This window comes from Clarias gariepinus, chromosome 19 (assembly GCF_024256425.1).
Source record: "Clarias gariepinus isolate MV-2021 ecotype Netherlands chromosome 19, CGAR_prim_01v2, whole genome shotgun sequence".
In the NCBI taxonomy this organism is placed as follows: domain Eukaryota; kingdom Metazoa; phylum Chordata; class Actinopteri; order Siluriformes; family Clariidae; genus Clarias; species Clarias gariepinus.
In genome coordinates, this window is record NC_071118.1 from 23841204 (window position 1) to 23867349 (window position 26146).

Sequence of the window (26146 nt, forward strand, 5' to 3'; positions counted from 1 at the left end):
GACGGTCCACGAGGCACAACACAGCACTGAGCAGACAGTTGCATCATCCAGATTTCTGGAAGGTTGTCAGAAGTTGAAAAATAGGTTATCTCGTTCTTCTCCTTTTTCTTTATTTTCAACAATATTGTAATGTTGACATCTTTATAAACGTTCTTTAATAATGACAATCATTATAATGTTCTTGGTGCCATTATGCTAGTTTACCACATATCGTACATTAGCTAATTCAAAGCTAGAAAAAAATTTCCATTGAGAACAAAATGCAAACAGAGAATGAGCATTGAAATGGGTTATTACACTTTTAACAGTTAAAATAGATGTTCCTAAACTTAAAGTTTATCAATTAATAAAAAAAAAGGCTATAAGAAAATGGTACCAACTTTCTGACAGCAGAGGGCACAACATGACATTGATCATCTGTACAAACTCAGATTTATTGTCACACTCGAATCGAGTTAAAGGGGCTTGGTAAGGAGCTGGTGAGACTTTATATCCTATATTTTAAGAATAATAACAGGAAATGACTTATTGCTAACTCATAATTCCAAATGTACGAATTTACTATCAGCAAAACAAAGGTCACATGCATGATAAGATTTACAGGATTACCGACACATAACCTTTCTTAAACACACGCATAAAACAAACTATCCCTTCGACGTCAAAAGCAAAGCAATTGATTAAGGTCTGTGTGACTGGCTGGTCATAAAAGTGTTAGTCAACACATGCCATCTGGATGTGAAGTAATGGTTCGCAGAGAAACAGACATTTGGTGTTGATATTAATAGGTACAATAGGCAATATTATTAAGTATTTACTAGAAATAATGTGAAAGATGAAATAAAAATTATTTAAATGCATAGTTTAGGCTGGTGCCTAAAAGGGTATTGCATAGCTTCCTGATCTGAAATTTCAGCTTACATTCGTGTCTTGTCGGTCATTTTATAGACCCCCACCACAAAGTGAAACACTGACTATCAACTGATGGTGATATAATGAACACTTCACAATTAGGCCCTTCCCACGAAAAACACTTACATGCTAATAATTATAAGTCTTAATACTTAATATTAAATATTTAATGAGAGGCAATAAAATTCCGAGAATACTTTTCTTTTCCAAATGCAACTCCAACCTTACCAGGATTTGATATCGAATCCGCCATGGTTTTTGCACTTTGATCACATTAAGTCACATCTTTAGCAATAATGTACCATTTTGATCTATGTCTATATTTATACCATGTGTTTAAGTTAAACTGGAACTTCTTGACTTGAACAGCTTGACTTGAACGCTCAAGTAATTCATTGTACGTGTTTATGAAATAAAAACATGAATAAAATAAAATAAATTTTATTCATCTGCTTTTCAAAATGATATACTGTAGTTGGCTGCTGTCTTACATAATAGAATCAAGGAAATCACCCAAGTTTCTTACAACAGGTTTTAGTTCTGTAGCTAAAATTCCTCATTTGGTCTTTGTTTTCTGTTTTGTTTACAGTATACTTAGGGAAGTTTTAGTTCATGCAAGCAATAATGCTTGATGTGTAAAGCATAATTATTTTACTGTTTTGACCCAGCGGCAGCATGTAGAGAGAAAACAAAAGAGGACTGAGTAGGGCTCCCTGTAGAACACCATAGAGAATACCACGTTTTAGAAACAATCTCCAAAAAAAAAAAATTTATGCTTTGATTTTACAATGCAATCACAGATATGCGGATTTAATAAATGGATGTTTTTGTCCCCTTTCCAAACTTCACTAGACTCCCAAGAAAATGACAGAATTTGCTTCAGGGAGTCTTAAACAACCCAACATCCTTTAGTGTTTTGAAAGGACCAAGGCAATAGGGACACACCGTTATCAGTGGTCGTTGAAATGTGGATGTGGGTCGAGGAAGTAGTTTATGAGAACCGTTCCAGCATGCTGTTAAAGAAAAAGCTCGGCAAACAAATCGCCCTCCTTTCCTTCCTATCATGTCTCTTAGACCCAGAGCACATGTTTGATCTTCCAACTCCGTACAAAGCACTTAGCAGTTTAAAAATACCCCCACCCTTTCTTAAAAGGGCGGTGAAACTCATCAGCTTCCGAATACACTCCAAGTTGCTAAATAGGACGTAGCGGAGAGCAATGGAACGAGACCTGGACTACTAACAGACCATTACTGAATAACCTTAGACTGATGCAATAAATCATTCTTAAATCATTACCTACAGTTTCAAATTGTTTGTAGTGTCACATGCTCTAAGGGCTAATTGGCAAAAATCCTGTTTAATTAATTTAAATAATTAGCAGGAACAGTGTGACTCTTGATCTTACCTGGAATAAGAAACTGAAAAGGGAAGCTGTGCTCTCCAGGTGGTAGGGTTCCTGAAAAACATAATGAGATGAGCTGTAAAAACTTAATCAGGTGTTACTTGATTAGTTGGATTTAAATGGGTATACATAAAAATAAATAATAATTATAATAATGATAATAAAGTTAAAAGTGAATATTCAAGTTCCAGGCTCTGGGGTTTCGGAACTGATTAAACATATTTGTAATATATATATATATAACACCGGCAAAGCATTTCAAATGTAAAATGTGCACAGTGGGTAAAAATGTGCCATATTTTCGCTCATAATAGATATTTGTAGTGAGTGCAACCTCAGAGTGGGGCAATATAGAAAAATAATCAATGAAAGGGTGGAGACAACATTGAGATCATGTTGATTATTTCAAGGCATACACATGCACAACATACTAAGACAGGATGTTTAGGTCAAAGTGATAAGACTATGACTAGGCAATTTGAACAGTTCAAGGAAACACATTGCTCAAGGATGATTAACTTCTTGGTCTCGCCCTGCCATGCCATGCTATTTTTACGCTTTTAAAAAGGTTTAATAGTACTACATGATGAATTGAATGTGTATCAAAAACCCAGCTGTCCGGAAATTAAACACGATCACTGCTGCCTGAGAATTACACCATAAATCTCGTATTGTTTACATGAAGCTGTCCCACAGACCGGAAGAGGTCTGTTAGAGGAAATGATGAGAAGGAGCGGCTCTTGTCTGAAGTGCTTGCCTCTGAATGTACAGTTGCTAAAGCTTGCTTAACACCAAGACCAGAACAGAGACACATGTGCATTTATATTAAAATATATATTTAGGAGTCATGCAAAAGATTACACTGTCGTTTCTGTCATCTGGTTATCTGTTACTGTAGTAGATATTTTAATGTCATTTGAATTGGAACCAAAAGAAGAAGAAGAAGACGACAGGAGCAGTGTGTGAAAGCATATGAGGAGATTATGTACTCCAAGCATTATAGTTGAGATTTACTGACAGTGTCTTTGTGGATATGTCTTGTTTTGTAACTCTGCAGCAAAACTGCAGATATCAATAGCTATGCATTGAGCAGTCAAGCTTATTTAAAAAGCATAGAAATTTTAAAAAATCTAATATAGGATTTTATTTAAATAATGTTACTGTATAATTACAAATGTATATATTTATCCTCTTGAGAATGTCCTGAAAATTTATGCAACATAGAGTTACTCGGATAGTTATATTTTAAATGATGCAAAACATTTTTGGGACTCCCTGTATAATAATAATAATAATAATAATAATAATAATAATATTATATTGTAACATATTATATATTACATCTTGAGAAAGGAAGCTCAGCATTTGGTTATGTCCATGGCTTTCAGATCTCAGGTAGTCACTGACTGCAATCCTTATGTTTTAAATGTGTTAAATGTTTTCTTTAAAAAAATAATAAAAAAATAAAAAATTCCTGGTGTACTGAAATGAACCCCCTGTACATATGTAGTACACCGTAACCATGTCACTTTGTTTTTTTTTTGTCATCAATCACTTTGTTGAACCAATCAATGCAGTTTTATAATCAGCAGCATTCATCATTTTATTGAGCTAAACCAGACCTCTATTTATCACTGACTGTACTACACCCTCAAACCATGACTCTTGTATCTAAAAAAAAAAAAAAAAAAAAAAAGGCATCTGTGTGCTCCCTAGCCTGTGCTCACAGCAGAAACGGACCAAGTGGCAAGTACTGTAGTTGTTCATTTTCTCTGATATGATCCAGAAGGCCCTTAAGGCCCACCCCTGAAGGAGACATTATGAAGAAAAGAAAGCTAGAAAAGAAGAAGCAGAGATTGTTGGTGTATTCACTGAGCTGGTTGTCCAGCTAATGTACGTTGCTTGCTTTCTAAACAGATGTTTAAAGAGAGGTCAGGATATGGAGTAGAATGGTCTGGAGTGGTCTGAGGAATCATTTATTCCACTTGTTTGCTTGCTTTTCCTTATCATAAAGAATTTGCCTACTATTGAGAAAATCACAAATGTTGTTTCTTGCATCGTCTCTGAAATTATGCACATGTACACAGGAAATTAAGCTTGACTCTTTGCTTTGTTACTCGCTAATGTTCAGTAAATGTACACTTGCTAGGGCTACTATTAAAAAGGAACCTGTGTGTGCTAACTAACTAATAACCATTTTTATTTAAAGTGCCTTCTCAGGTAATGCCAGAAAAACAAGATCATTTTTCCAAACCCTGTGCTGAAACCTTATGAGCTTTTCCGTTAAGGAAATGACTTTTAAATTATGTTTATCAGGTACACACAGTCTTTGACTAATTGCATTTTCGTCTCACCTGCCTTTTTTTCCAACCTCATTGAACACAGTGTCTTGAAAATCCAGTTTGGGAGGCTTGATAACATCTGTAAATAAATGAAGGCCAACTAATATGTGTAACAATGCAAGGTTTTGCTTGCCAAATCACAAACATCTTAAATGGCATTCTTTTAGGGTTGGCCTTAAGACACTGAAGGTTATAATTTACGGTTCTATATGTATAGTGCTGGAAAAAAGTATTTGCCCCTTCCTGACCTATTTGTCATACTTAAATGATGGAGATCATGAAACCATCAAAAATTGAAAACTGTTTGCATTTAATTGGGGTATCTATGTGTAAAATTATATTTTGTTTAATTTATTAAGGGAAAAAGGCTGACCATACCTGCCTAACCCTAAGTAGAAAAGTGGACCTAAACCTAATAACTGGTTGTATTATCCTTGGCTCCAACAACTAAAGTCAAGTGTTTGATGACTTGCTGGTGTATGCAGCCGGATCACTGTCCTGCTGCATACACCAAGTGCGCTTGAACTTGAGGTCACAAACTGATGGGCAAACATTCTCCTTATGGTAAAGCACAGAATTTATGGTTGCATCAATTATGGCAAGTCATCCAGAACCAGACACTCTAACACCGTCACCATGTATGACTGTTGGTATGATGTTCTTTTATGAAATTTTTGGGAGAGTTTTACGCCAGATATAACAGGACACACAGCTTTAAAAAAGTTAACCTTTTTGTCTCATCACTCACTTACTCATCATCTATACCGCTTTATCCTGTATTTAGGGATGCGGGGCACCCGAACCCTATACCAGGAGTCTTTCTTAGGGGACAAGGTGGAGTACACTGTGGACAGAGTGCCAATTCATTGCAGGGCACACACTCACACACTACAGGCAATTTTGGAAAGCCAGTTAGCCCAATCTGCATGTCTTTGGACTGTGGGAGGAAACTAGATTACCCGGAGGAAACCCACCAAGCACGGGGAGAACATGCAAACTCACGCCACAAGATGGCTACATTATTTTGTAATCGAGGAGGTTGGGGTGAAGTTTAACCAATAAGCAGTGCGTGCCTGATAGATTAGCCTGCTACAGTATAAATGCATCACAGCACTCGAGCCGAGCGTTCCTATTTTAATCAGAGAGACAGTGGGTATAATTAAATACTAATTTTATGTCTCCACTCCACTCCAGACACAACTTCATCTGGCTAGTTACTTAACAACTGTCTGCTAGACTTAAGGGAATCAGAAGACCACTTCTATAAATGTCTAGTTAAAGAACTGTACCAAGAAAATAAAACAAAAGAAAATAAATAAAAAAGAAGAAATTCTATAGAAAGAAAAAAAAAATTATAGTGATCCATTGTGATTCAATAAAGCTTCAAGAACAAATTCAACAATGGTGAATCAAAAGGCATTTACAAAATATTGCACACTCAATTACTTAGAATAAGAAGAAGAAGGGAAAACAGCAACAAAGCAAAAAAGGTAGAAAACAAGACAAAAAGCCACAAAGAGAAAGCAAGGTGAGATGGGTGGGTGGATGGAAGGAAGGAAGGAAGAAGGCAAAGAACAAAGCGAATACTTGTGTGAGAAAATACAACTTGAGACAGCACGGGCTGCATGTTATCTGTGTATAGACCCACACATTTAAACACAGCAGTGCAAAAATCCATACAAAGAACTGTATAGACTACTTTTTTCCTGTATTAAAAGAAAGGGACTTGATAACGGAAGCAGATAACCAAAACAGCTGATCCTTGATACTATTTTTTTACTGCAACACATATGGAATATTAAATTATCAGACAACAGACAACTGTAATCACTCCAACGGATTTAGCATTTAAACCAAACAACATGTCACCAAAACCTAAACTGTATTAGGTGTGGACAAGTGGAAGGATAGCTACTGTACATGTCTCCTATTGCTACCTCTGTATGGCTGGTATACTGTAGTTCAAGAATTTTCTGTAACGGTTCTGATACTGATACCATGACTTCGATGTTGATTCCCAGACGATACTTTTTCGACATAACAAAATCCCCTTAGATCAGTTTTAACAACAAAAAAAGAGACGTCTTTTACACATCTGTATTTTACTTGAGTAGTTTTATTAGAGAATACTTTTTACTTTTACGCAAAAGTACAACAAACAGGCTGTGGTAGCTCAGGCAACTAAGGCTCTATGTTGTTTGTTTGGGGACCTGTAGATTTGGGTTCAAGTCCTGCCCTCGGTGGGTTGACATACCCCATACTACCTGGGCACTGCATGCAAGTGGCACCCGAGCCCGGATAAAATGGGAGGGTTGTGTAAGAAAGGGCACCTGGCATGAAACTTGTGCCAGTCTGGTCCTTGGTGGCAACAACTCGACAGGAGGAGCAGAAAGACTAACAACAACAAAAGTACAGAAAATGTCTGCTATCCTACTTAAGTACATTTACCATTGGTGCAAAACGTACAACTCACTGGTGCAAAGAATTTGGAAAGAGAGAGAGAAAGATTATTATGGACTAATACAAGCCTTGTACTTTTAATACTTTTACTCAAATAAACAAGTAAATGATGGACTTCTACTTCTACTTAAGTAATATTTGCCCTAGGAAATCTTACACTTACTGTAAAAATAGGATTTGTGTAGTGTGCCCACTTCTGATGATAATAAATAAAATTATAAAAGCCAGAATCATCCTTCCTAAGCTTTAAAAGCTCCCTAATACCAGATGACTCCTGTACTTTCGAAACCACTAACTAGGTTCTGCCTTTGATTTAGCTAACTATCTCTTCCCAGAAGCTAAATCCACACTTGAACAATATATAAAAATAGACAGAAGCCCAAGTTGAAGTCGTTGGCACGGTAACTATTACAGTAATTTAAATTCAGTCAAAAACATGTACAGGTTGGCCAATTAATTTTTTTGTCTGCTAAATGTTAACTGCTAAACTCCCAGTCATATTGCTGTCTTCTGTAATATTGGATGACGAGGAATCCAGTGATGGAGGTTTTAAAGCAAAGTTTGTAACGTAAAGGAAATTTGGGAGGAAGATGGCTGTGGTCTGTCCTTATCGCAGTTGAAAACGAAACATCTTTTTTATGACATCAACTATTTTGTGATGTTTTTGGTCATATGTCCATTCAGATGTTTGCATTAATGCCTTTAGATGCCTGGTGCATCAAGGCATCTGAGATTGAGCTATATTTAGATCGCTTAGACCTACTATGTGATGCACACTGTATTCAAGCCTCTCAAAATACAACATCTATAAGTTCTCTGTCTCTGTTTTTTGATGCATGTTTCTATTCCACTGATGTGTCGAAGATTTATTCCTTCAATATCAAAATTTGAAACCAACTGATTGGTCAATGCCATAAAAGTATTGATACCCAGCCCTATATAGGCCCTATATACATTTCAAAAGCACTGGGTATTGTATTATGCCTACATGAAGTTTGGGCTCATCTGAGCTTCTATAACAGCTTACACTAGGAAGTGTTTTGCAATAGATCCTGAAATGTGGCTTTGGATGTTTGTCCATTCAGCCTGATGATTTGTTTAGCGAGGTTTGAGCGAAAAGTTCTGGTGCACAGTAAGCTTTACTTTTCATCCCAATGGCGTTGGTTCAGGCTGAGTTCAAGGTTCTGTTTAGGCAACTCAAGTTTTAAAGTGTGCATGTGTGTGATGATATAGTCATTTTTCACAACTATTATGTATTTTCCAGATAGGGTAGAAATGCAGTCAATTAAGTGGTCCTTTGTTGGCATCCAGAATGATTTTGCATTCATGCTTCAAGCATATTATCTTCTCTTGTGCATCCCTAACCACGTCCAATGGTGGTTTGAGTGATCTGATCACAATAACCTGTAAATAACACTATGTACTTAAGATCTGATCTAAAGATACTTCACCAATGCTTTACTGATGAAAGAAAAAAGAAAGAAACACAGAAAGTTGCTGTCATCATGAAGGCTTTCCTTTGCTTATCCCAGGAAACAAGCGCATAATGAACATCCTATCAGCATACTGAATCTATCTAGTGACGAAACTTCAAAGCACTTTTTTTTAAGTCTCTCTGTTTGACATTAAGGCATTTTGGCAGACGCTGTTAATGTGGATATTTTGACTTTACTAAACCACCCAGTGTTATCCAAAAGAGTGGGTGACGGGTTTGTTTTTCAAGTCTGGATATCCTCAGGGAGATTTACCTTGCCACCTCTGATCTGCTTAGTAGGGATCTAAATCTATACCGGGATCTCCGTGGAGCTGATTTGTGACGATGCCTATTTATTAGACGCACCATACCGAAAAAAGAAAATAGAATTTAAATGGATTTTACTCTTTATGTAAGTCAACTGAACCATCAATAATTCAAGACAAACAGAGAAGGGATCACCAGCATTAAATATTTATAAATGTTTTGGATAGATGATTCATTCCACAAAATATGCAAGATTGCTTGGGTTTCCTGTTTGATGAGACATGCAGTCAAGCTCAAAAACACATGTAACTTTCTTTCTCCTTTAACCTCCTGCAGGTTAGTCAAAACCTACATACAGTAGGTGGCATGGAAGCAAATGAGTCACTTAATTTTTAGAGATGAATCGTACTTATTAGAAACCTGACAGACGGGAAGAAAAACAGGCCTTTCTCCATAGGGGTCCATTTTTTTCAGGCTCAATCTGTGCTCATAATATACCTAGCCGTTACTTTTACTCCTACCTTTTTACAGTATTTGATCAAGTTACTAGATTAGTTTCCGATCTGTTAAAAAAACTGTGCAGTTTGTCAAGATGTCATTGAGTGGAGACCTGGCAACCCTGAACATAAATCTTTAATTTGCTCAGTTTAAATTTGGTACAATTTACTGCAGACCTTTGGAGAGTCTGAATGGATCGTGCAACCACAGTATACTTTTAATACTGAAAAAATTTATAACCTTACAGTTTTCATGGTTTTTCTTTTTTATTATTTGTAATGTTTTAAATATTATTCATGCATTTAAACAGACAATGCTTTAAATAAAGTATAGCACTTACACACCACTCAATCGCTGGATGAGGTATTATATTGCATTTGAATTTTCTGCACCTTCATTTAAATGGAAAATTTTGCACTCGCAAGGTTTTGCGGTGAAAACTGGAAAAAGTTCCTTTGTTATACTGTACAATGGATGTTCAAATAAATTCCAATAAAACTTTGCTTGGAGAAAACAGTTTAAAAGAATCATTGCAATGTCTAGACCAGGTTAAACTGATCTTCACTATTCATTTCTGCCTCACTTGGTAAAAAGAAAAAAGAAAAAAAAAAAGGTATAGCCTGCATCTACAAACACTATCTGAATGTCCATGTGATGAAGTTCTCAACAGACTGGAAAAAAAACAAACAGTGGAATGCATTCTACAGTAATAGACCAGAAAAGTCAGAAATACTAGATGAAACCTGAGTCTGTCTTTTTACCTTTATCAGCTACAGACAGCATGCTGCTGACGTACTGCTCCTCCATCATCCATGAGGGGTCGTTCACCTTGCTGGAGATGCCACAGGAGCCCACGCAGTTTACCTTGATGGCTGGAGAAAAAAGGAAAAGGGGACATGAGTCAGCTAATCAATACCCTTAACAGAAATTAATCAGTGCTCCGGAGCAATGCATGTACAGTAACTAAAGAGTAAAGGGAGCAAAATGAATACACATTGCTGTTTAACTAGTGTAAAATCTAACCCTTGGCAAATTGCGGGGTTGGATTAAAGATAAATAAAGCAATGGGTATGGCTATAGCGAGCAATTATAGAACAAAAATAAGCCTAAACAGCATGACCCATTGCATTTTATTCCTTCCTAAGTTGGATAATTCACACCAGCGGAGACATTTAGAACGTTACGACCATCTGAGTTCTAGTTGTGTTTAATAAGCCTGATAGAGTTCTTTAAATTCAACATCTGGAACGTTACACTTCAGTGCAGCATAACTTTTTTTTACTGTTAAGCTCTAGACAATGGCTTTGTTTTTTGATTTGATTTGACTTTTTTTCCTCCTAATACTAAATGCTCAAAGTAAGCATCATGGAAAAGAAAGAAAGAAAGAAAAAAAAATATAATTTACCCTTTCACATGGTGAATTCTCTTCTATTATACAGTATATACTGTAGTTCTGGAAAAAACACCTTTTTTTCTCATCAGATCCAGTTATCTGATTACAAACTGTTAGACAGATACTACTCTTACTTCCTTTTCTCTATGACACGTAGCTATCCGAAAGCTTGATCAAAGCACGAGATGATGCTTAAAAAAACTGCACTAAAGTAGCAAGGTGTTAGACATCTTTACGCAGACTGGCTGTTTTTTACTCCCACATTTGTTCATATTGCTTTTATGTAAATATATTTTATGTCATTCTGAATGTTGAGGCAGGTATGCATGTCTGTTTTTTGTGTGTTTATAGTATTTCGAGGTCTGATGGGATTTCCCAAACTTTCACACAAGTATGCGCATGCAAAACGATCGCACAGTTTCGAATGATAAAAGTATGACGCATATCTCAATAAACAACTGGCTGGATTATTCACTAAATGGTTTGCAAGTGTCGCCCGGCTTTATTTAAATTCAGGATTGAAAAAAAATAAATAAATTCAGGTTATGTGATAGGGTCAACTTGACTAGGGGATTTTAGGCCTTGTTCACACGGGTTAAATTCCAGCATTTTTCTGGCGTTCGTAGCGTCCGGTGAGCGCGCATCAAGCGCAGAGTGTTTTCTACACATAGGAGTCAATAAGAGTGTTCACACGGGCTTTGGTGACGTGCGTTTGTCCGGCTGCGCGTTTATACGGCATTAAAAAAACGTTGCATGCAGCTTTTTCTTGGCGTTCAAAACCCAACGAACGCAAGGAAACCGCTTCTAGTGCGTTTTCTTCACGTTCATTTTACGCTTCGGAGGACCGGATATATCCCATGATCCTGCATGCTATACATAGGGAAATGCGGAAAAGGGCAAAATAAAAAAAAATAAAAAAAATTAACTGTTGAAAAACTTACGCGGAAATTTTCGCATTTCTTTATATACCACAAAAAAAAACTTCCTTAATCCGACTTTGTGCAGTCAGAGAGTGAACCCGGAAGCGGCGGGCTTTTATATCCAGATCCCGACACACTGCCCCCACAGGTTAACACACAAACTACAGTTTGGGCTGCAGGCTGACGTTAGACAGAGAAAAACCAACGCCGGTGTAGAAGTCAATCAAGCGCCACCACAAAATGCAACATAAACGTCTAGGACGTTCAGAGCACGTTCATTTATCCAAAAACTTAACGCCTGTGTGAACAAGGCCTTAAACATAGTAAGAAGTAAAGAAAGTCAAATAAAAAGACTGTTGAGTGAGAAAGGGAGAGAAGGACTGATTGAAATCGCTGGATGAGGACAAACCTAATCACCTCAGGTTGTAGCACAAAATCCTAGCTCTCTCTCTCTCCCTCTCTCTCTCACACACACACACACACACCTGGCTAGCCTTGGCTCCCCCGCCCCGCCCTCCTCAACATTCCCAGAGCTTCATGTTTCCCATCCAGAGACACAAAGAAGCACTGAAATACCCAGAGGAGAAAAAGAGAAAATGGATAGATTCCACATTCACAAGTGCTTCTCATTCTGCTGTCTCAGTGAAATTAAAGCTCTCTTCCGCTTCCCTCCACACGACACTTGCGCCTAAAACGTACAGCATGAAAAGATTTAGAGACATTAAAGACAGAGAACCACAGGGTTTCCAACAACTCGCTCTGTCGAACGGCTGTGGAATTTTTAAGACTTGCGGTGAGCCTAGACATTGGCACACGGTCTAAAATGACATCCTGTTGACACCACACACAAACACCGGTGGCAGATGGCAGCGCTTGCTGGCACAGAGACCCCTCCAGCTCCGCACTGCAGGAATAATTGCAGTATGCTCTAAAGGAGGAAAGCGGGACAGGGTGCTTAGAGTTTCGGTCAGCTTGTGGTATCTACAACACTAAATTAACAGTAAGACCATCTGTGGTTTGCCATCTGAGCCACCAAGAAAAGCGCAAACTGAAACCACTTGAGGTATTAAAAATAAATCGATCTTTTAGTGTTGCAGTACAGGAGTTAACTTTTGTCTTTAAAGGATCGAGGTTTTGTTTGGGTCACTAGGGGACGTTGAGCAGCTGAGGCAGACAAGAGTATTAAAGACGACCATCCTTGAATAGCCTGTAGCTACGTTTTTGGGAAACAAACAAACAAACAAAAAAACACAAAGCCTTTTCTCATGCTTAAGGACACATGTTCTATGAGCAGATGTGTGTAACCTGGTGCATTGTACAGTGTAGGGGTATTGTAACATTGTGCATTCACTGAGAACTGGGAACTATTTGGATGTTAATTGGGCCATGTGTCTGTTCAGGTGTTTTCTTATTTGTCTGTTTTTTTGTTTGTCTGTTTACTGGTCTGTTTTTGTGTGTTTGTTTGTCTTTAGTCTCGCTTTGGTCTGTTTGTTTATCTGTTTGTCTGCCTGCTTGTTTATTGGTTTTTGTCTTTATCCTTTGGGAGGGATTTAGGAGGGATGCGCTCAGTTTTAGTATAATTCGACTTATAAATAGATGTTTTGACCCCTTTAATCACATGGTTTGTCTGTATGGTTGATGCCCTGGCCAGGGTTATTTCTGCATTTTTGTTTGTTACCACGGGCATTCCATAAAAGCATATGCAACGAAAATCACAAAAACATACCGATAAAACACTTTTTATTATTTACTAGACTCATGGACAACTGTGGGTTGAGACTCTGGGCTGCTGATTGGAAAATTGAGGATTCGACCCCCAGCACTGCTGGTGCAAGCCCTTAACTCTATGCCACGTTGTCATGATCACATTTGGGACAATGGGTTGCGACAGGAAGGGCAACTTGTGTAAAACCTGTAGAAGATCTTTCGGGTCAAATAATCTGATGTTGATAAAAGAACAAAGAATTTCATAAACATAACAAAAATGTATATTAAAAAACGAATGCCACTCTTACAATGGCATCTCTGAATATTTTCTCCAAAACCTAAGCAGTGTTATATTTTTTCCTATTACATGCTGCCATTTTCACAGTAACCTTTCAGCTCGGCCACGCCCATGGCTCTTTCGCCAGTATTTATTTATAGCCTATGATGTCATCAGGTAGGCGGAAGCCCAACTTCCAATATATGAACCTTGCTACAGTGAGTAAGTAAATAAATAAACCTTCCTATATTGGGATTGGCGAAAGATAATGAAGTACTAATTCAGTAGGGGTTGGGCCATGAGTACATGTTTCTGTACCATCACTATAGTCAGGCTCAGGCCTGATGGAGTTACAGTCTGCTGTAATTAACCATTGTATTTCTTATTTTCTCTTCATTGAATTTCTGCTTTAACAAATGAAACACTCCCTTATTCTGGGAAATGGCATGAGGAAGGATAGGAGTATGCATGACTATGTGACAGTAGTCAGACTTTCCTTTTAGATAAGCAAAAATAGAGTCATGTCTGTAACGAGGGAGTATATGTGGCATCCCTGTTGTCTGTCAGTTACACTGCAAATCTTTAGTACAGGAAGAATAGATGATTCATTATTGCAAAACAAATACTACTGCAAGCCAACACTTAGCTGAGCTTTTAGTTTAAGAGGAAGAAAAAGAAGAAGCTTTTGTTTGTCCCATAGACATTACAACATGGCGAAATCCTTTTGATTACATAACTTAGCCTGCTAGGAAACCGGGGTCAGAGAACTGGGTCAGCCAGGATACAGGACCCGTAGAGCAGAGAAGGTTAAGGGCCTTGCTCAAGGGTCCAACAGTGGTGGCTTGGTAGTGCTAGGGCTTAATCCTCTGACAACTACGATGCGATCGTGGACTGAATGTCTGAATCGACCCCATACAAATCCAGCTCAAACAGAACTGAGGACATTCCACACTATACTGCCCTCCCACCAGTTTCCTTTAAGTATTTCCATTTTCAGATCTCGACTTTTACTGTCCATTGTGTTTGTGTTGCATAACAAGAGAGATTCACACTATGCTAGGCCCACAGTGCGGAGTAAACACACGTGCTATTGTACACAGATAACCATGCCTATTTTACAACAAATCCACCAACTAACCAACCAAAAAAAGGCCACCTTTTAAAATCATCTATTAAGAAGGTTAAGAAGAAGAAAAAAAACACAACACAAAGTACTCTTATAGGAAACTCTTACAACCCTGAAGATCCTTATCCTTTTATAGTTACATCCAGTGCTGTCAAGCATACCTTAAACAAGTTTTTTCTTGTTACCACTTATACACAAATCAGTCTATTATAAACCTGTTTTTTTTTCTCTCTTGATGTTAACAGGGAAAAAAGAAAACACTGATCATGTAACAGGGCAACTGTGCTGACCATGAAGACGAGGCCAGGGTGATCTCATGATTTAATATCGATATCATGATCGATTATGTCACAATGGGCTTTTTCGAGACGTTGTTAGAAAGATCTTTTTAGTATATACTGTATATATATGTAGATGAAATTATATACTCTAAATGCAACTGATTTAAAACTTTTTTTTTTAAAAGAAAACCTACAAAGCAAAAATTCCCAACTGAACACCTGGAGTGTTGTGCTCCGTACGTTGTGATGTACATCATCTTGCCTTGACAACATCTCGCTTATTATATGCAGACAAAAGTTTGGACACACCTTCTAATTACTTGGTCTTTCCTGATTTCTTTGTCTTCCTACACTGTAAAACAATGCTGAAGGCATCCAAAATATGCAATAGTCTCCTTTGAACAAGTGATATTAAGTTGTGTCTGCCATAGGTAAAGATTTCATAATGGTTCTAATCTGAGGATCTTTTTAAGAATGGTAACTCTAAATTAACTTCTTTGCAGCACAAGTAAGTTTTGGTCTTCATGAGGGCGAGTTTCATCATGGTGCTTGATGGGCTTTGCAAATGCACTCGACAATATTGTTCTTGCAAGAAATGTTACAGAACAGCTAACTTAAAACAATTGTTACTTACTTATCTAATTCCATATGTGCTATTTCACAGTTTTGAAAAAAAAAAAATATAGCGTATAGTCATTTCGCCAGCACCTACTGCAGAAACCTTCTGCTTTGTTGCTACAGAAACAAGAACACATTTGAACACACAGTGCAAACCACAGTATCCCTCAAGCAGTGCTGGTAAACTTAATTATAAAATGAATCACCTTCCCATAAATCAGGATAGGGCATTTACTGTATCACAGGTTACGGTATGAGTTGATAGTTAAGTTGGTAGACACTACTGTAAATAATAATCACTGATTATCCAAATGAAATCCAAAGAAAATCCAAACAAAAGAAGGGCAGTTGGAATCTCCCTGGTAACTGGCAGGCATCCTGCAGCCAATCAGATGTCTGTTGTAAAGCCATTTAGACAGAATTTGACCCCTGCTACTAGAATACCATTCAACAATGAGTCAGCATGCGGGCGAAGCCAGATCTGGTGGCTCTGTTGTGAGGCGGTACTACCGTCTCCTTGTTCACCGATTAGCTGCAAGAAGTTTTGAGAAGACAGACTGAAATCGGAGTTACGGTAAAAGAATAATATGAGTGAATCCACAATCCAAATTTAACATAGCTGGCTTTGTCCTCGAGCCAGGGGAGAGGCATAGGTCCAGTAAAACAATGGGAAAACTGTTCACCCTAAGGACAGAGTTTCAGCTGAAATGATGGAAGAGGAGGAGGAGAAAAAGAAGAAGGAGGAGGGGGAGGAGGAGGAGGAGGAATTCCCCCTCACTCTTAACTGTTCTTACATCAACAGGGAGTATGAAAGCATGTCATTAACCATGTGCAGTGACGCAACACAAGATTGCATTTCATTCCAAACCATTTCTTTTGCAAGCTGCCATGCCTGAAACGGCAAAAACGTCCTTGCATGCATTCGACTCTAAACTACTGATTCACAAATGAGTAGACAGTTTTATCTTCTCAGGACACGATTACAAATAATGCAGTGTGTATTAAAAACTAAACAAATTTGGGCCTTCATCAGAAGAACTAGTAAAAAATTGATATAAAAGAATTGACTAAAAAAACATATATATATATATATGTACTCATATAACATTGATGTGTACAATAAAAAAATAACTAAAAATAGACCAGAAATGAACAGATGATGTGCTAGAAATGTCCTTACGTGGAGAACGCACTCACCACAAACATATAGAAAAAATATATTTTACAAAGTTTTAAATTTGATTTTGCAGGGACGCATGACATCACTGACACATTCTTATGCATTTGGGATATCATGCAAACACCGTGCTATACACTAAACAAATCTGTGTGGTCTAACGCAGTATAAGCACTGTGGTGAAATTTTTAGTGTAAAAAATCTGTTTCACTTTTTAATTAATATACATCACTTTGTTTTCCCTAACGGACATGCGGTCTTTTGACGGACAGACATCATGCATATGTGGACTGTGATAGGGAGCTGGCGTTATGTACCAAAGTGAAACTGCAACAGGTCGAGGAAGAGGTGGATGATCTTGTAAAGTTCTCATCTAAAGTTTTTGTATTGCTTATAAACTTTATGATCTTCATAAATCTTATGTACTTAAGATACTTTTGTGTACAGAAAAAAGCAACACTTTTTTCCTTTATCTAATTTACTGCCACTATCTGCAATCATAATCAAAGTGTGAGTTTGCTATATTTTTTACTGCATATTTAAATGGCCATAAACACAACTGCAGTCTGATTTATTTGTGTATAATTATGTAAAAACTGTGGGAGGTGGAATTAAAGCTTTTTCAAACAATTTTAACATAATATTTCACCATTTTTAACATAAATTTGATCCTTGTGACCCAAACAAAAACATGGGCAAAATATTCTGCAATGCTTCTTGTTACATTTGAAAATGACAAACTTTTCCAATGAAATCAAACTGCATCAAAACAAGAAAAAAAAAAAAAAAAAAACTTACCATACGTGGCAAGGTCAGTCTGTTTCAGACTGGGAAAAACCCCTGGGCTCCTAGACAGAGAACTGCCCTAAAATATGAGAAAACTTTGACTTTTACTAGTTTACCATATGGTTCATGGTCAGTGGTTCCAATCATCTCCAAGAAAAAGCCAGTATTCAGAGGTTTGCCCTCAGATCAAGTTCGGATCGACTGAAACACTTGGCAGTTTATATGAAAACAAGTAAAGACTTTCATCTGAAATTGAGAAAGAAGCTTCCCCCTGGGGACTTCCCTACTTTTGTCCCATAAACTACTGGTTTCTGAGAACTAACCTTGACCTAGTAAATGCCTTCTTTTCCCACCACGAATAATTATGACAATTATCTGAACTATCCGATTAATTTATTTCTATTTCTGTTGTCTAGGATCTGGCTTTTGTTACTTAATCTTATTGATAGCATTACTAAAATTATTTTGCCATCTGACAGGAAGTTCTTTTAAGGTCATGTTAGATGTTAGAACACTCATGGCTACACCATGCTAAAACTTAGCATGAACCAAGTGGAACAGAAATACACATTATTTTTATCATACCATGAGGGAGACCTTGTGATGAAATTATAATGCAATATGGCTGTCTATGGTACAATGGTACCATGAAGGGTAACGCTAAGTGATGACTGGGGAAAAAAAATTCTGAAGCTGTGTGTTGTGGGAAGCGGTTTTGGTTACTGCTTCTTCTCTCTGCACTTCCTGCACTGAACTAGATTAAAGGAGTTTTTACTTTTCACACACTCATCAAACTTCAGACAGAAGTAAGACAATGAGTTTTAAAGTGATCAATGGTAAAATGAAGCTGATGATTGGAGTAAATGACATGAAGCATGCAAGTCCTAGGCTCGGGTTAGTGTCAGGAATGCTTTTTTTTATACAGTAGAGTCTTTAATGTGCATAGGAAAACCAAGCATGGTTTAATGGTCTCCAGTAAACATATACTGTACAAACATAAAATGTAAAATAATACACTCTTATTTTCTTTTTTCTTTGTCTCTTTTGTATTGGCTAGGGTTTAAACAAGCCAAGTAAATTTTTCCCCTATTGTGATTTCAAGTTGGATGATATATTGCATGGCTCAGCAGTAGCTAAATTACATAGATACTGAAATGGTCATTTGGAGGGCGATATGGGACCTTTATGGTGCAACTTGTGTTTGGGTTTTCACGATTTGATAATCGATTGGGTTTCCAGAAAAAAAACTAATTAAATAATAACATACAGAAATGCATGTATATAATGTAATGAAAACTGTGACCACATTTCCAGAATTAGTGACTCAGCATCGTTGTCACTGACTCCATTTCATCCACCTTTGACAACTGAATTTGTCTCAGCTATTCTGCACATATTTCCATGTTTATCAAATGTCTAAATTGAAATGAAATGCCTTCAACCATGCATAAAGCCACTTCAAACTCCATCAGCCACAAGAGAAGCCCGAATCACAGGAAAGCCCAATTACTCCTAGATTATATATTCCAGGGAGGATTTTTTTTTTATGTGACTGTCAGCACATCTGCTTCTATTAAATCAAGCCAGATTAACAGAAAGCAACTTGAGTGCTGGAAGCTAAAGGTGACCCTGACCTGATTTTTTCACTTCCACTTCCTCCACTTGTTTATAACAGGGATCATCAACTGACAAAGTATCTTGAAAGTCTAACTGAGTACTGGAAAAATATATAAAATCGACAAGAAAATATGGAAAAGCGTGCTCATTGTTCAGTGAATCTATTTTTCTATACATGATAAAGACATATATAGTATAGTATGCAAATTACTGAGTTGAAATCAGCTCATCAGACATCTTTAATTTTATTTACTGTGCTGTACTTTCTGCATTGTTCTGTTCGGCCCGACGCCGCAATCTAGATCCAAAGGATCCACTGCCATGTCCTGGTAGCAGACGCAACAGCACACCAGAGGTCCTGCAGAGCCATGTGCCAAGGCATCAGAACCCCCATGGCTCAAGGAGAACCCAAACCCTAGGTGGTATTAATGTTAATGCCAGCATCAATCACTCACTTTCACTTTACTTATCTTGTCAAGTGAGTCAATACAGTTTAGACGATGACTAATACCTCACATTCTAACGAGTCAAAAATGTCTTTCAAGATACCTCGAATCTGTGTATAAGGAAACTGTAATTACTAACTGTTGTCCCGCAAGGGATGTGGAGATAATATAAAATCTTAATTTAAAGTTAATTCCAAGTATCTAAAATCTGAAAATATTGCTTTCCTTACAGAATCTAAAACTCCTATTGGACATGCTGCATCCCATATGTGTATTTTTTTGCCATATAACCCAAGTCACTAGACGGCCATTTTTGTAGAGCTTGACTTTTGGGTTGTTGTTTTTCTTTCCTGTAGGCTGGGTAGGGAATTACCCTTCGATCACATTAGAAGAAAAAAAAAAAGATTCACATTTAACAAACTTTTTCACATGACCACGTGTGAACATTAAAAGTCAACAGAAATACAAGCTGAGTAAACTCTGTCTATTAGTTGCTGTAGATCTTTTACAAGTCACTGAAAAAGAATGCAAGCAATTTAAACAACCCTCTTCCAGTTTAACCAAATCCTCATACAAACAGACTAGACCAGACATTAAATAACGATTTAATCATGCAAAATAGTCAAGTTCTTTTATCATTGATGTTTTTGTGGACAACCAACAAGCACTCTCTTATACTACTTCACAGAGTCACAGTCATTTCTCTCCATGGAGGCCGCAACTAGCCATTGTGAGCTCATGCCAAAGAGAACAACTAGCACTTTCCCTTATGTAGCAGGTTTCAGAAGAAGCTCACTTCGGCATTTACCTTTTCCATGATAAAAAGTGGTAAAATGGAACTGGCAATTATGCACTTAAATGAGATGAGATGAGATACAAATTTATTTAATACAGTACAACAAATTCTAGTACGTATTTGGTCATTTGAAACCTGCCAGTAGTCCATGAACACTTTAAATGGAACTGTCTGGTTTTACCTGAATGAGCCACTGCCTCGTTATCAGCTCTGACAGAAATTCCATAAATTATTTCCCACTCTTAACTAAAACATTCCAGGTTATGACCTGGTGAGATCTCTGTGGCCAGTGAAGAAAGCAAAAGGCTCTTTGTTCCATGCAGTTCTGTATGTGAGAGAGTGCCTGCACACAAGAAAACTGGGAATCATTGCTGGGAAATTCCCATACCTTTGCAGTGGCTATGACTTGAATACTAGTGGCATGGAAACAGCATTAATGATGAACCATACAAAAATGACCTTGGTTAAACACAACATTAAAGCTCTCTTTCTAAATGAGAATAGCTTCTAGGATCTTATCTGGAGAAAAGAGCAACAACTTTTATTACAACAGTTATTTCAATAATTTCTGCTTAGGCCTACACTGCAGCTTTATAACATTTTAATTAAATCTCATTGTCAGATAGAGTATTATTAAATGAGACTAAACTTAAAAAAAAAAACCTTTATCCATAAAAATGTTAAATAGAAATATCTGTTCTGTCGACAGGGTCGCAATAAAAATTGATCGGCACCTAGGTGTTGTGGAGATATCATGTATCAATCGTATCATACCCCTGGTGATTCCCTGCCCCAGTTGCTTGTGTAGAGATGACTAACCTGTTGCTGGTATTTTTAGAAAAACTGAAGCTTCAGAACCTTACCCATTTGAGCAGAATGTATAAATGAGGAGGTAAAAGACTAAAAAGCGCTGCTTCATTAACCTTATCTGTTTGGGCAGAGTGTGTGAGGAGATAAGAGAGCTGAACAAACTAAAGGACTAAAGGATCACTACATTGATAGTTTCTTTTTTTAGACAGAGTGAAGGCATAAATACTATCACCATGAGCAGTTAAGTAATCGTTCAGCAAAGCAAAAAAAGAACCAATATGTCCAGGAAAGAAGTTCAAAGTAAAAACTTTCCTTGAGTATGCTACAATTGTTGACCGTAAATATGCAAGTGTTCTACGGTGGATTTATCTTTAAGTACTGTGACTACTCTAAAGAAAGCCTATAAGAGGTTACTAAACGGACATGTGACTAATAACCGTAAACATTCAAACCACTGTAAGCACGCCAATGTGAGGGTGGCCAACCAAGGAATGTGCAACATTCCAGCCTTCCAGCTCTTCCATAGCCCTCTCTGTATAGTGTTGCTATCTGACTTTTGGCCTTTAGCTATAAGAAAAGTAAAAAATGCATACCAAAAATGAGATATGAAAAATATCTTAAAGACCAAAGACAAAATAATGTAAATAATACACTTAGCTTGTCATACACTAAGGTTAAATTACATTAGATAATACCTATTAACCTAGATAATTAAGACACAGGAGGTTTCACTTGTGGGCTAGTTCATGAATTTATGATTTGTCACCTACTGCCTTATCACTTTAGTACTGCTTTTGTGATTAGCTGGAATCCCTGTGGTTCTTAAACTAGGGCGGTGTAAAGCACAGCCAGGGGTATGCAATGAGTTTTTTTTTTAAGGGCTCACAACCCATTATAATTAAAGGTAATATATTTATTGTTGCTATTGGTCTTACGGCTGCTCCCGGCAAGGGGTCGCCAGAGCATATTGGATGTCGAACCCGGGCCTTACGCATGGCAGGCGAGAAACCTACCACTGAGCCACCAATGCCCTGTAACAAATGTATTACTCCTTATTATTTCACATATATTTATTGTCAGTGGAAATAAATAAATTTCTACGGTTGCAGCAAAATATTCAGAGTCTTCTTATATACATTTACATAATGAGCTTTGTACTGTATCTGAATAATTGGATTATCTTCAGAAATACATGTCGAGAAAGTCAATAGATTTTATTGTGTAGTAAAGTAGTCCCTGATTGCACATATTTTGACAACCCCATTAACTCCTCAATAATCATCAAAATAAAGATTTGAGAAAATATACATCATTAGCTTTTAAAATTAAGACAAACTATTACAAGTCAAATGGCTTGTTCTGCTTTAAGTGAACACAAACCACAGCTGTTACTCATACTGACTAAGAGAACAGGCATCAAAACGATCATGTATCAACCCACAGTCTCTGGCTGATGAACACTGAGACAAAGCCATAGACAGAGAGAGTGAAAGAAAAGCAGTGTGTAGGAGTCTGGGCACTTTTCCAGGCCTGTAGCACCATGCTGAAATCCCCCACAGTGGCCAGCTGGTGAATTGGCAGAGCTGCCGAGAGGCACAGTTCAGAAAAGTCAGGGTCAAAAGGTGCCAGCGCCTTTGGCATGAGTCTGTACAGACACCAAGCTGACGCACATTCTATGATGAATGCTACAATCTAATTCCTCTGCTTGACTAAACAAGGAGACGCTACAGCAGATTGAGTTACAACAAACGTCTGATACTAATCTGATCATGATTTAGCCAAGTGATCTTTAAGTTTAGGATTATACATAAAACTTACAAAGATAAACAAACTGAGCAAAACAACACTACAACAGCATTTGTTGCCTATACTTAGCAAGCTAGCTGGCTAACTATGCTGCTTAAGTAACCAACATTTACTGCTATTTGTGTGAGTTTGTTTTTAATACACTCTGTTTATAATCAATATATGTTTAAATTTAGTGTTTATCTTTAATATGAAACTTTAAATTAAGTTTTTTGGTAATTTATATGTAACAGCACTCAGGAATGACCTTGTTAGCCAAAATAGCTCTTTTTCCTGAGGTAAAAAAAATGTTTCCTGAGGTAAAAATAGTATTTCCTGATATATTTTTTTCAATATATTTCTGCTAGTACCATTAAACATTCCACAGTTTCAATGCTAAGCTGTAAACTAACACTTACAGAGCTAAAATGGTAAACATAAATAGTTAAACTGTTTAAGGATCCAAATAGAGGGAAGCTCTTTATTATTTAATTACTTTTTTTGTAAAAGTTTCCTCTCTTCTGTATTTTTTATGTCTTTTGGAATATTCCTTTTTGCTGCAAGTGTATTTGTTAGTTCTGATATAATGACAGGCATTCATTCATCCATCCATTTTTTATATCACTTACTGTATTTTGTTTAGGGTCTCGGGGGCCTGGAGCCTATCCCAGGGAACTCAGGGCTCAAAACGGTGCAAAACACACACACACACACACTCTCACACACTCTCACACACTCTCACACACTCTCACACACTCACACACACTCACACACACTCACACACACTCACACACACTCACACACACTCACACACACTCACACACTCTCACACACTCTCACACACTCTCACACTCTCACACACACTCTCACACACTCACACACACTCACACACACTCACACACACTCACACACTCTCACACACTCTCACACACTCTCACACACACACTCACACACACTCACACTCACACACACACTCACACACTCACACACACTCACACACACACACACACACTCACACACACACACTCTCACACACTCACTCACACACACTCACACACACTCACTCACACACACACACTCACTCACACACACTCACACACACTCACACACACTCACACACACTCACACACACTCACACACACTCACACACACACACACACACTCACACACACTCACACACACTCACACTCTCACACTCTCACACTCTCACACTCTCACACACTCACACTCTCACACACTCACACTCACACACTCACACACTCACACACTCACACACTCACACACTCACACACTCACACACTCACACACTCACACACACACACACACACACACACACACACACACACACACACACACACACACCCTGGGCCTGTGAAAATAAAGAAGCGCTTCTACCAGTCTCCCCATGATGGGAAATCTCAACTATCCATGCCATGTCATTGGCATGTGATGTCATCTTTAAAATCATACCACTCTAACCATCAACACTGTACTGCTCTGTGTTCATTACAAACTGGCTTGATCTGCAACAAACATCATTATCTAACTAACTCAAGTGTAGAGTCTGAAATCAATAATTAGGCTCTGGCAATGTGTTCACAGCCCCTGGAAATGATAATACAGAATCAGTTGTGCTGCACGTGTCCAGTGATAGAGTGCGAACAACACTACTGCATGGATGTAGCTCAGCACTGCAAATAAATATGTGATGATCCATCATTCACTGCAGTATTAGCAGAGGCTCTGGGTAGCGCTGCAGTGTGCTGCAAAGCGCAAATAGTTCTTTCTTTGCTGAAGAAGCACTTTTCTAGCATTGCTTCCATATATTTTTTTGCAGCTTCAATCTATTTTGTGCTATGATCTTTAATTCAGTCATCTTTATTAACAAATCTTAGATCAAAGTGTTTCATTGAAGTCATTATTGAAATTACAGTACAGATTCTAAAGCAGTGGTTTATTCATTTTGTTAGATATAATTTTTTAAAATACCTATATTTCTAAATTACAAAAAATTATTATATTCTTAAAAATAGTCCTTGAATACTTAAAAAACATAATGTAATTTGTTTCCATATCTGTCCTTTATCTATATCAAGCCTAAAAACACTATTCTCCTCAAGAAATCAGTAGAAAATGGGACAATGAACTGATTCCCAGCATCCCAGTCCTCGGGCACAGCTGAAGCACATGTTTGGCAAGAGTAAAAGTGGTGTTACCATTCATGATCAAGCCTCTTGAGGCAGCAGATAATTAAAAAAATGGCTATGAAGATATGACAACAGACAGTCTCCTGGGCTTTCCACTCATTATCTGGTAGTGTTTATCCTTTGATACTGTTAAAAATCTCTTCATAAATAAGCACATCTCTTAATAAATGTACTGTAACACTGGCTACTAACAATAGGAAGAAACACATACACAAAATGACATGAAAATTTTTATTTGTAATCATGCCTTGGCTTTTTCCTGGACAGCTCATGCTGGTGAAGCAGCCACCGGTAGAATAAAGCACCTGGCTTTATCTGTTTCATCTAAACCAGATTGTCTACTTGTATGTGAGTGGGCTATGATGTTTTCTTTTCTTCAGTTTTTTTGTTAGCAGTATCTTTTACAGTCAGCAGTACACTGACTATTTTTCCTACTGTATATATTTACAGTTATCAGGTACATATAAAATAGGTGTGTTCCTACAGATTTTGTATTGTGTATGCATAACAAAACTTGCTAGAATGGGCTTGACATCACTGATGTTGATCTACAGGAGCTCTTGCAAAACTGACTAAAAAAGGATTAGAGAAGGGAATCACCAGGGACCACCTGATGCGATATTATCAAGACACGCATGTGCTGATTCAGTCTTTGTATGTGTCATAATTTTTATATCCTGATTCAATAATTTTGGAGTCATAACTACACCTTTATTCAACTGAACATGAGTAATTAAATGTTGCCTATTCCTTAACATTAGTTATCTCACTTAAAAACCAAAAGCAGCATTTAAACAATACAAACTACCTCCAATATATGATTTTATTTTATTTTTAAATGAAA

The 26146-nt window shown here is 37.4% G+C and overlaps 1 protein-coding gene across 1 annotated transcript in view; it reads right to left on the reverse strand.

Annotated features, from left to right (window-relative positions):
• The window catches only part of arrdc1b (arrestin domain containing 1b), a 49803-nt gene that overhangs the window by 11113 nt on the left and 12544 nt on the right, over nt 1-26146 (reverse strand). Inside the window, exons 2-3 of the mRNA XM_053478623.1 lie at nt 10118-10228; nt 2319-2369 (exon numbers count right to left, since the gene is read on the reverse strand). Coding sequence (XP_053334598.1) covers nt 2319-2369; nt 10118-10228 — 162 coding nt within the window. The remainder of the gene's footprint in view (nt 1-2318; nt 2370-10117; nt 10229-26146) is intronic.